The 12,579-nt window shown below is 40.5% G+C and overlaps 1 protein-coding gene across 3 annotated transcripts in view; it reads left to right on the forward strand.

Annotated features, from left to right (window-relative positions):
* Positions 1-12,579, forward strand: part of LOC138738849 (proteolipid protein DM gamma) — a 157,933-nt gene that overhangs the window by 80,870 nt on the left and 64,484 nt on the right. The window contains exon 2 of one of the 3 annotated variants that reach the window (XM_069889948.1): positions 6,377-6,427. The exons of the other annotated variants lie outside the window; for them this stretch is intronic. Coding sequence (XP_069746049.1) covers positions 6,388-6,427 — 40 coding nt within the window. The 5' untranslated portion in view covers positions 6,377-6,387. The remainder of the gene's footprint in view (positions 1-6,376; positions 6,428-12,579) is intronic. 3 annotated transcript variants of the gene reach the window in all.

Genomic DNA, 12,579 nt, shown 5'->3' on the forward strand with positions numbered 1-12,579 from the left:
AGGCAAAACCCTCCCCACTATTGAGTGTATCTACAGGGAGTGCTGCTGTCAGAGAGCAGCAGCAATCATCAAAGACCCTCACCACCCAGAACACACTGTGTTCTCGCTGCCAACATCAAGAAAGAGGTATAGGTGTCACAAAACTCTCACCACCAGGTTCAGGAACAGCTGCTACCCCTCTACCATCAGACTTCTTAATGACACACTCAATCAAAGACTCATTTAAAGACGTGCTCTTTACTGATTTTTTTTTCTCTCTATATTGCACAGTCAGTTTGTTTACATTTGTTATCTGTTTACAGTTCTTTATTTGTTTACATGTTTATACTGTGTACAGGTTTTTTTTTGCACTACCAATTAATGGTAATTCTGCTGCACCAGCAAGAAAAAGGAATCTCGGGGTTATATGTGAGGTCATGTATGTACTCTGACATAGGGCATCTGAAAGGAATTTCCTCAGAGGTACAAAGTTTCTTTTGGGGCCCCTTCCCTTTTATGCCATGAGTGGTAGCCTGTAAGGCCAAAAATGGTATAGAAGGTGATTGAAGAGTGAAATGGAGGGCTCGGTGCATTTTCTGCATTTGAGGTCTGGAAGCCGTGCTGGTCAGGGTTTGGGAATTGTGCCGATGGGACAGCATCCGCCACCACCTGAATCCCCCCCCCCCCGACAGCGCTCGCCGCATGGCGCTTCCTGCATGAGATCTCACTCCCCTGCCCCTGACCTCAGAACCTGGCTATGGTACGCCACTGGCTTAAACCCCCACCCCCTCTCCCCCTTCCCCCTATTCTGGTCCTCCTCCATTCCCTTCTATTCTGGCCTACCTTCAAAGTCCGCTCTGCTGCCACACAGACATAGCACTACTCCAATCGACGATGAGTCAAGGACTGAAATGCTGTGGCTGCTGCTGTTTGTTCCAGTAGTAGGCACCTGCACATTAGCTGCGCTAACATTCCAGAACCACCGCGCATATGCCTGCCAGTTGGGCCAGGATCCGGGGAGTGGGCTGCTTATGTGTGGGAAAGTGAGATTGGGCAGAGCCGGGGAAATGGACATCTGAATCATTCTGGTCTCCGTCTCCCCAGGTTTGCCCGAATTTTCCCCACTGATTTGCCGAAGAATCCCAGGCCCCCTTTTGGACCCTGGGCCTGGGAATGATGTACCCACTGCATGCCCCCTCATAGATGCTGGTCTGACAATAAATCTGAATCTGAATTCTCTCCCTGAATGAGGCTCAATCTTCAATTGCAATTAAAATCAAAATGGGAAGACCTGCATATTACAGAAATTGAGATATGGGGACCTTTCAGGGATGTGGGGTTGAGGTAGAAGATCATGATCTCATTAATTGGGAAAGCAGGCTGGTGAGATCTATTTTTTTCCTTAAGTACTGTCATTGATTGCTTCTGTATTTGAATTAAATATAAATATCTGTGTTGGGCTGAAGTTATTAACTAATATTGTCACCTTGTACTGAGAGGCAAGGACTTTGTCTCATGTGTTGTGATAGTCTGTTACTCGATCAAATGGCTTAATTTGGTGGAAAACCTTTTTTTAAAAAAATGCTTAAATCGACTAGGAAAATTAAAGGAATATTGCCATAAATAGCCAAGAAAGGCTTCAAAACAACACTTTATTTCTTGGTCCCTTTTGCATTTGATGCTTTACTGATTAATAGGGTTTTCCTCTACAAATGAGGATGAAATTGTATGGTTTAACACAGCAGTTTTGTTTTGCGATTGAAAGAGCCACTGCTTGCATGAGATCTGTAGAGTGCATTCATGCTTTAAGGCAGTTGCATACAGTTCAAGCCAACTGAATCATGGAACTATTAGACAAGATGCTAAAAGTGCTGAGAGTTTTTTAAATAACTCACATGCCGTGCAAATGAGAATTCTTGAAGGTTTGGTACATTTCATCGCTCTGTCCCAGAATGCTAATAATAGCCATTACAGCTTTCTGTGTATAAATGATCTCATAAGTTTGGTATAATAGCATTAAATAACCATAAAAGATTATCTAAACATGATTTTTTTTTAAATCTCCCCAATGCCCTCTTTCTCCATTGTTGTGTACATATTCTAATAAATAGCCAATGTTTGGCTATTTCACTTGTAAGTGAAAATAGCCAAAAATGCAGTGATTTTTTTTTTAATGACATCAACAAAGCCAAGTTGGCAATGTCAACAATGCATTTTGCCTTAAAGTCTGTCTTACAAAATGCAGATATTCTGCATGGATTACTGACCAATCGCAATTGTCATAACAAAGATGGGTAAATTCCTCGAATGGTAACTGCATCGACAATAATGAATGACAGTATTTTCAGTGATGTTACCAACTTAGTTAAAGTTTATGATCGAAATCAAAAGTTTGTTTAAATAAGCAAAGTTATTCAATCTTTCCCCAAAAAATGTAATGACAAAAAACCCCACCCCAAACAGAATCAATAATAAAAAGTGAAAAATTCAAGCTCAAAATATCTAGAACAGTGACTGCAATTGTAATTGGCCATTTATTTTCCTTTTTCTTTTCTGACAGCAAAGGCTCTGACTTCATTCATGGCATCCAAGACATTCTTTTGATGCTGGTGCTGAGATCTTTGACTTCAGGAAATGTGTACACTCTGATTTTACTGATGATTTGTGTTGCCAGTAATTTGTTAGTTCTATTATGGTGTTGAGGATAACCAGGCTGCTCTGTCAGCAACTGAGCTGACCCTGTAAATTACTGGGTGCTTTTTTTTTCCCTTCCAGAAAGGTGGGTGAGATTGGTACGGTTGACAATTTTATTTTATACCTTTGCATAACTCTTGATGAATGAAACTCATTCTGTTATTGCTTAGGTGGAGGAATGAGAGCTGTTAAGAAGAGGTTCCTTGCACAATTTGCTTTTAATTAGTCGTTAAAGAAATTCATTTCATTTGGTTATAATATCTGCAAGTCAGTCAAATGTATTGATAACTCATTATGGACAACAAAATTACAAGCTCAAGTTAGACTTTGAATATAGTAGCAAATAGACATAAATGGAATTTTGCGGCAATGTAAACAAGATCGAAACATGGAATAGAGTTGACACTGACAATTGAGAACATCATGCTGAGTTTGCAATGACAGAAGAATATTCATTACAGCTGCAATTGGTTTAATGTTGCTATGATTGGTGAGGTTGCAAAGTGGCCAGGATTGGGAATTTAAAATTCCAGGGTATTTGAGAAAGTGGAGGAAGCCCTGATAATTCAGGGTGTGACAAAGACAGTAGAGAGGATGAGCACGGCTCAGAATAGCTAGAAATATAATCGGTTTGGCTGGAGTTAGGTAGCATAGGGCTGATAACATTGGTGAGATTTGCCTGTGGTATCCCAAGCTGTGGCAATGTGGAGTAGAGTATAAATCAGGAAATTAGAACTGTACATAATAAGGGTGCTGCAATAATCATAGGATAATTAAAACTTTATCAGGTCTGAGTAAGCCAAATGAGCGGTACAATGTGGAGCCTGAACTTGTATGCTATTTAAGAACATTTTTTGAGCTGAGTATGTTGGGGACCCAATGGGAGGAGGATTTTTAAATCTAATATTGTATAATGAAAAGAAGTTCATTGAAAATTAATTAGATGAAGGTCTTTTAGGGAAGAATGATATAATTTCATGTCATTTTATTAGTCCCTTTGAAGGGTCTTGATGCTAAACAAATCAAACTAAAATATGAGACCTTATGAGAGGTAGCAACATACAAGGGTATGGTCATTGTCTTCAGGAGATGGGGCAGAATACATAATAATGAAGTTCAAACAGTAGATTACTTCAAGCTCTTTTGAATAAATATCTCTAATGATCTGACCTGGGACAATCAAGAAAGTGCATCATCTCCTCTACTTTCTGAGTTTGGCATGTCTCCCTTGGCCCTCAACGACTTCCACAGGTGCACGATCAAAAAACACCTGTTGGATGCATCACAGTGTAGTATAGGAGCTCAAGATCAGAAGAAGCTACAGAAAGCAGTGAATGGAGTTCAAAATGTAATGCAAACTTTCCCCTCCTCCATCAATTCTTGTATGTCTCCCACTTCCTGGGAAAGACAGCCAACATACTAAGACCTATCAATCCCTCTCTTCTTTCTCCCCCTATTGGGGAGAATGCTGAAAAGTGTGAAAGCATGCTCCATCAGCCTTAAAGGCAGTTTGTTCCCTGCCACCATCAGGCTCCTGAATGAACCCCATAACAGTGCTATCACACACCCCTTGTTTGATGCCAATTGATCCTTCCTTTCATTGTGTAATCCTACACCCCATAAATTGTGCTCTTTAAATGGCTGTAAGAATGTTAGTCTGTTCACAGAAAATACTTGGTATTTTATGACAAATAAACTTTAAAAATAACCCCTTAATGCTCCCAAAAAAACAACAGGAAAGTTGAGTCAAAGATCATAATGAGATAAAGATCAGAGGAAAAGCTCATATTTTATGCCAGAAGGAGCAATGTGAGGATTGGGAAATTTTCAGAAAATTTATTAAAGTACCAAGTAATTCTCAAATATTCTTCTCACCAAATCAAAAATAAAACCCTGGTTTGTGGTTTGGAAGGGGCTTGAATTCATCAACATCCCCCTCCCCCTCTCAGTCTTTAGATTTATTATAGATGGTCTGTGGAAATCAAGAGTACTTAAGATGTCTGAGGATGAACAAAAAGTTGAGAACCACTGATCTATAACCATACACCCAAGTGCATGTTACGGATCAAGCTCCAGTTATTGACACCAATTATTTACAGAGACTGTTGGTGTGCCAGCCATGGGGGCAGTCAGCAGGGGAAGCAGTCAAACAGGTGGGAAATAGGGCTGCAAGGATGGTAAGTGCAGGTTGACCGACCATGGCTTATCCACGTCATAACTCTGATCATCCTCGTGGATGCAAAAGCCTTAATTACTTAACTACAATCGATTGATTTTTGATTGGAATTGTTATTTTCTTTAGAGACACGAATTTAACAACTTTTTCAGGAGCAAGTTTCATATTTCTTCTCTGTGTAAATATTATGAATATACACCTCCGCACCGCCCCCGCCACCACCCCAGCACAAATTGGAACAAGGCTCTCGGGTGCTGAAGCATGACCTCTTTAAATAGATGTCTAATGTGTCCAGACGGGGAAAGCACAGGGTGGGGACTCGAGGAACAGAAATTTCTCACAACTTAATTTCACTCATCGCTGAGACTCAGAGCTGTGGGTCAGTTTTGACCAGTTGCTGAATTCGTTTATTCAGTGGCTTGACACTTGACCCCCTCCTGCTGTGTATTTAGGTGATACCAATGGAAGTCAATAATTGGAGCCTTCAGCTTTAAGTTATGCTGAGAAACCCAGTAAACTTAAACAATGAAAGTGTGGTGCGCTTAACTTTAAGTAAACTCCATAGCTTTATTTGTATTCAGCATCTGACAAGGATCCTGCTTTGCACAAATGCATTGTTAATACTCCTTGTTATGCATCTGCAAAACAAGTTAAAACTTCGCAAAATCAATGGCAGAAGTTATCCCACGGAATTTATTATTAGTGTAATGACCCAATCGACACACCATACAATAGACATTTATGATTTTTTAAAATTTTAATTGTTTTTGTTGATACCTTGCCATATAAAATCAGGTCACTTTGTCAGAGATTAAATTGTTTATTCATCTACAGTTAATGTCTGCTTTTAGAGTTGAATAAGCTCACTGAGTGTGCATGGGATAAATATACTAATTAATTTTGACCCATAAATTGGAACACACTTGTTAAATGTCTTTAATGCTCCTTCATCATTGCAAACTAGGCAGTATTTCAATGCTTTCATTTCATGATGTGCTTGTTAAGTTCTGCATGGCTCCTTTTACAGGCAGTTGCCATAGCAATTCATGGTATTTTTGTTAGTAATAAAAGATATCTTGTATTTTGGGTTACTCAGTGTGCGCTTGAAAAATAGTTTCTCAATTAACCCTGGTGCTGTTGAACTCTTGGTTACGTTAACACAAATTAACTCGGAATGTGAACCAAAGCTTCCAGTTGGTGTGAAACTTGTGCAAAGAAGCAGGTTCAGGTTGGATGGGAGAAGGTAGTGGTTTTCCTTCTCATGCCAGCCTGGACTGTGCAAGGATTGGAGGCATTTAATTCTTTGTATATAGGCTTTGGATTTTGAGTTTAGTCAGGGAATTGTAGATGGCCTTCTTTCTCCTCTGTACACCAGTATTGTTAAAGGAAGTTGCTATGCTTTAATGCCTCTTGCTGTGGCTTGAAAAATGAATCAAAGTATGTGCAGATCTTTGCCAGTGCTTGCCTCCTTCTTGGGTTTGAACTGCAGTTACCCCAGTAATTTTCCTTTTTGTTCCTTTGTTACAGCTCAGATATGAATGATGATGAGGGGGAGCGCACAATGGGAGAGGCTCTCTGGTGAGTCTCCACTGTTGTCTCCCATTATCTATTCAGAGCGGGAATGAATAGATCTGAAGAGTCCATTCACCCATGAAGACTCGGGGCCGCCAAGCTGCCCCAAGGCGAGCAGTTTCTCATGGGTAGCGTTGATGGGAAGAGCTAGCCTGTTGCTGCAACGCAGATTAATGCTCACTGAAAAGTCAGGAGAATGCTGAAACAGATAAGGGTTGAAAACCAATGGCACATGTGTTTATGATTCCAGTGGTGTCCGATTTCTACTGATGTCCAGTACAGCCGTCTCTCCCTTTCCCATAGCTCCTCTACGTGATCCAAATACTGGATGATTTTAAAATATTTTCATAATGAATATAGTGCAGTATTAAAGAGCTGATTTGGGTTGCATTCATTGCCGAATGTGACAAAGCAACATTGCAGTCTGATGTGAAAAACAGTAATAAATATTACAGCATGCAGAGCTCACTTGTAAGAAATTGGCAGAGAGTGGTGTTAAATGGGGTTTTTTTCTGACTCTGACTGGAATGGTATATGCACAAGGGGCCCCAGGACGTTGCTATTTACATCACTTCATTCTTTGTTTAATATATACAAAATAGTTTGTGAATACTGTTAAACTTTACCAAATAATAAACAGCAGGAGGCAAAGAGTGGTCACTGCAGTTTGGTGCACAGTGATATGTTTTCTGTGAAGCAGCATTTGGAGCAAGTAAATTCTAAATTGTAATGTTTTACCAGGTGCATGGATAGAGAGCCTTAGATGAGCATGTTCAGATTTTTGAAGGCACCAGGACAAGTTGATTATGTGGTTATGAAGGGGCATACAATACTTGGTTTTCTAAATAGTGATCCTGTTACTAATCAAAGGTATTGAGTGCTGCACTGCCCATCACACTTCAAAAAGGATGTCTCGCCTCTGCAGCATACAGAGAAGATTTTCCAGAACAATATGGGAGCTGGGATTAAGCATGGAGCGTTAATTATAGGGGAACCAATAGAGGTGTTCAAAATTAAAAGGCGCTTTGATTGAGCAAGAAGAAAGGGGCTGTTCCCCTTGGAATGTAGCTCCGTTAGTAGATTTATGGCAATTGATTGTAAAAAAAAAAGAGAAATGAAAGGAATGCTTCCTCCACTGAAGGTTGTTACAATTTGGAATAACCCACATAATAGGTTCCAGAGGGTCTTTTGAATGGTATTTGAAGAGGGTTAATTTGTCGGGTTTTGGAAGGGATGGGGACAATGGAATAATACAGTGGCTCTTTCAAAAAAAAGCATCATGGGTACGTTGGGCTGAATGGTCTTCCCAGCTGCAAGAATCTAATGTACCTTGTAAAGATTACCAACTTTGTTTGCCATAAAAAGGCTACTTGCACCATATATTCCACTGAGCTGCTGGCCCACAGCTTTCTCTGTCTCCTGTCCCCTTTTGACTTGTATCATCTTGTACCATCAATGTAGACAGGCAGCATGCATTCTTGCTTCTGCCCAACTGCACTTGAATTGGTTGCAGATGGGCAATGGTTAAGAAGTCCAGAGCCTCACTTAATAATAATTCCAACAACAATGTCTTGTTCATATTGGACCAAAATAGGGATTTTACCCAGCTTTTGTATTTTCAGATGGCAGTTCCATTTTGGGTGATGTCTTGTCAAATGTGGTCAGTTGCTGGAATCCAGTTTTTCTCTAGTTCATCTGCTGAGGGTTTAAGGAAACAGTGCTCAGTGGATTAATAGGGTCATAACATGTCTCTAACTTTTGAAGTTCAGCCAGAAGGACTTTTAAGTGCTGATTTTGCAAATGCTGCAAATCTGAATTAAAGCTGAAAATGCTGGAATACTTCATGGATGGTCAATATCCTTGACTGTTTTTCTCTTAGGAAACATTATCTGACCTGCTGGATACTTCCAGGATTTCCTGTTTTTCATTCAAATTTCCACCATCTGCATTTTTTTCCCCCTTTTCAGTGAGTGACAGAACAAATTAATTCTAGCTGAGCTGTTCTTGGAGTCCAAAGATGATGTTGGGGAGATCCCTTTACAATCACCACCTGAGCGGTGGCTTGGCTGACCCTGACCTTTTTGCAAAGCCTCTCTGACTTTTGTTCATTTGAGAACAGTGGTTTGTTGCACAGTGATCTTGGTCCCATTCACCTTCAAATGAATTCCAATTGACCTGCACTTTGACAAAATTATTTTAACTTGATTTTTAAGTGATTGGTTCGATTTTTGTTTTAAAAGGGCAGCATTTCTCGATGTAAAGGAGTTTCCAGAGTAGGTTGAGAGAAATTAACACCTTAAAATGTAAGTGATTTCAGATTTATTGTCAGAGTATATACATGACATCACATACAACCCTGAGATTCTTTTTCCTGCTGGCAATGTAGAATTACCACTAATTGGCAGTGCAGTTAAAAACTACGCAACTAAAGAAATATGAACAAACTGTGCAATACAGAGAAGGAAAAAATTAATAAAGTGCAAAAGTAAGAGTCCTTAAACAGTCCCTGATTGAGTTTGTCGTTGAGGAGTCTGATGGTGGAGGGGTAGTAGCTGTTCCTGAACCTGGTGATGCGAGTCTTGTGGCACCTACATCTCTTTCCTGATGTCAGCAGCGAGAACAGAGCTTGTGCTGGGTGGTGCGAGTCTTGTGGCACCTACACCTCTTTCCTGATGGCAGCAGTGAGAACAGAGCGGGTGCTGGGTGGTGCGGATCCTTGATGATTGCTGCTGCTCTTCGAAGGCAGCGGTCTCTGTAGATGTTCTCAGTGGTGTAGAGAGTTTTGCCTATGATGTCCTGGGCTGTGTCCACTACCTTTTGCAGGGTTTTACGCTCGGGGTATTGATGTCCCCGTACCAGACCGTGATGCTGCCGGTCAGCACACTTTCCACCACACCTCTGTCGAAATTTGCCAGGGTTTATGATGTGTACCAAACTTCTGCAAACTCCTGAGGAAGTAGAGATGCTGACGTGCTTTCTTCATGATGCCATTGATGTGTGGGGTCCAGGAAGTAATTGGAAAAATTGTTTGCATTTTGGGGTCAGCGGGAGAAGGGACTTGTAAGTCTGCGGTTGGCCACTTTGCCACCTTTCCCCCCCACCCGCCACCCAATAATTTTTCAGGCTGCTCATCTCAATAGGATCTGCAGCCAATTTCTTGTCATTTCTGTGGTTCTCTCTGATCAATCTTAACACCAGGTAGACATGAACACAACTTAGTACTTGTCTATGTTGCCTCTGTCCTGAGATACAATAATTTCCTGAAAAAGAAATAAAAAATCCTTGTAAAAATTCAAATTTGATTGATGATTACATGTTGGTGAGCGATATTCTAGTATGAGTATGCAAATTAGCAGAGAATTTTGGAGCTGAGAGACTTCCTCTCCCATGTCATCACATTTGATTAAAAACTGAAAGCTTATTAAGCAGAATAAAATACTTCTTGTATTTAAATGAAAATGCATCATATCTCAGCAGAAGTACGTGAATGGTTCACACAAAAATGGATAAAAACAAGTCACTAGCAGCTGTGCAGATTTGTTGGAAAATCAAGAGCAAACATGTGCAATGGGTTAAGCTAATGCACTCAGAGATTACAGGCAGTAATGAGAGCTGGAATGGTCCAGCTAAACATCTCTATGCCTAGCAGGAACAGAAATGATAACGAAGAATCCTCTGGCACAAATATCGGAATTCTGGTTTATAATGTGTTACAAACTCTTGGCGGTATCTTGATAAATAGGAGAAAGTAACATCTACTATAGATATGTGCACCTTCCTAGTGGTTTAGAATTTGCATGTTTATATTTTGTCCATTTGTTCACTTGATAAAGTAGAACAAGATCTTCCGTTAATCATGGCAATGAAGGAGGCTAGTTGAGCGGTTGTGTCTGTGCCAGCTCGCAAGGAGGCAATCCCATTAGTCACATTGCCCTTTTTCTTGTTTCCCTGCTCTTCTGAAACTTTTTCTCTCTCCTTTTCTTGCCCATCATCTCCTCTGCTTTTTTTTCTTGTTTCGATCAGCCTACACTCAGGGTATTTCCAGTGCTCAATTAAATTATCAGCAGGTCTTTACGATGCTGGAAGATGCTGTAACATGCAGTTACTGGAGGGATGTGCAAACTCTAGACAGCACCTGAGGTTAGAATCGAACCTGAGTCTTTGGAGCTGCGAGGCAGCAGCACTGCTGTTCCACTGTACTACCCCCTCCGTTAGTTCCTCTCCTTTGCTGGTTGAAGAGTGGAGCAAGGTTCATGTCGAGGTAAAGGGTGTAGCCAGGGAAAATGTTTGAATTGAAGCTTTCTATTGAGAGTCCAGGGCAAATTAGTGATACTTGCCTGTTTCTGCTGTGAAGATGCTCCCAAGGCTGGCTGGAGCAGTCATTTTTGAGATCAGAAGATAGAAAAAATGCAAACCCAGAACAGGGACTTCTCGGTTTTCCACCCTTGACTGGCTAAATTATAAATGATTGGTTGCAAAGTAAAATTTGATTCTCTCTACTCCAGCATGAAATGATCACTTAGGTGTGGATTGTTTGGAATTGGTGAAGCATTATTTCAATGAGCCTACATTCCTAAGGAGAGTGAAGGGAACATTGAGACTTTCTTTTAAAGAAAGCCATGTATGTTATTTTGTGTCTTGGAAATTAGCTATAGCTGAAATGAAGAGCATTTACTTCAATGATAGGAAGGGGGCACCAGCCAATATTTTCAGCTTGTGAGGTTTTGGCACATTGCTTTAGCATCTGAAGGCATTGGGTTTACCACTGTAGGTCTGACAGGTGTGGCATATGATTTGAACTTGTCCATGTCCATTCACTGTCAGTCTCCTTAACGTATGGCTGCATCAAGCTGTGTGCAGAACCGAAGTATGCCAACACCATGCGTCACTACGTGCTACGGTTCAACCTGTCCCCATGGTTGCAGAGGATGGGTCTGGCCTCGTTTGATGCAGAATGTTCCATTTGGTAAACTTTGCTCTACTGCCTGTCCTTGTAGAAATCTTTTTGCAGAAGATCACTCTTCACTACAAGTCCCTCACCACAGGATTATGTATCTGACTTGTTGGCACAATGAATGTAAGGAAAGATGTGCATTGACTATTTTTTCTGGATGTAACATTTTATGAATGTACAATAATGTCTTCTGAAATTTAAAATAAAAACAAAGGACTTGCTATACAGGTCCAAGGAATAGTGACCTGTCCAATGAGAGGTGTCTGATAACAGCATGGCCATTTAATTGCAAGTTGACTAATCATGGGTTCCAAATGTGATTATAGTGTGGCCTGATTGTGTATTCCTCTTCCACTTTGTGATGTTGTCCAGGGAGTTTTATGGGATTCACAAAGGCCTCGCATGTAGAAGGCACCATGTGGACATGTATCCATGGAACATCATCGTGTCTTTGTTTTCCATGGCTGATGGTGTCTCTGCAACTGACACAGTACAGGTAGAAGATAATACTGCAAGTAGTGAAGCGGAACAGTCGGATTGCTTCTGTGTAATTACCATAATACTGGACAACAGTCCAGTTGTTACTTTACTGAGGATTTACTGAAAATATCAGCACAGAAACAGATTTTGGAGAATCCATCATTTCACAGAAGTGGTACAGAATGACTTGGGGACATATTTCTTTTGGCAATTGAGAGGAAACTTAATCATTCTTCGCTCTTCTCCCTTAACTGGTACAGTGTTATGACAGCAGGTGTTTTCATTTTTTTGGTCATAGTAATTAGTGATGAAGCCACAGCACTCACCATTGACCTTGTAGAAAATGCCCGTGGAGATGTAGCAATCCCTGCAGTTTGGATTTTATCTTTCTGAATGTATCAACTATTAGATGTCAATTCCAGGAGACATCTGGCATCCAGTAGCAAAGAATCCTCTAGTTGGCCAAGCAGCAAATAAAGTTGAAGAATCTCAGCAGTAAACCAGAAAGGTAAAAGGAAATCCTTAAATATTTTGTACCCAGGCACAACACAAAAAAAGCAGAATTACAGTAGTTACTAAAATACCATATTTGTATTGAATAATATCAAAATTAATTGCGGGGTAGACAAGGCATCAAAAGAAACCATTCTTCACAGTTCTCCATAGTTTATAATCTATCATAATTTGATACATTTGTGATGGAATTGCAGTCTCACACCTAGAA

The sequence above is a fragment of the Narcine bancroftii genome, chromosome 7, assembly GCF_036971445.1.
Source record: "Narcine bancroftii isolate sNarBan1 chromosome 7, sNarBan1.hap1, whole genome shotgun sequence".
In the NCBI taxonomy this organism is placed as follows: domain Eukaryota; kingdom Metazoa; phylum Chordata; class Chondrichthyes; order Torpediniformes; family Narcinidae; genus Narcine; species Narcine bancroftii.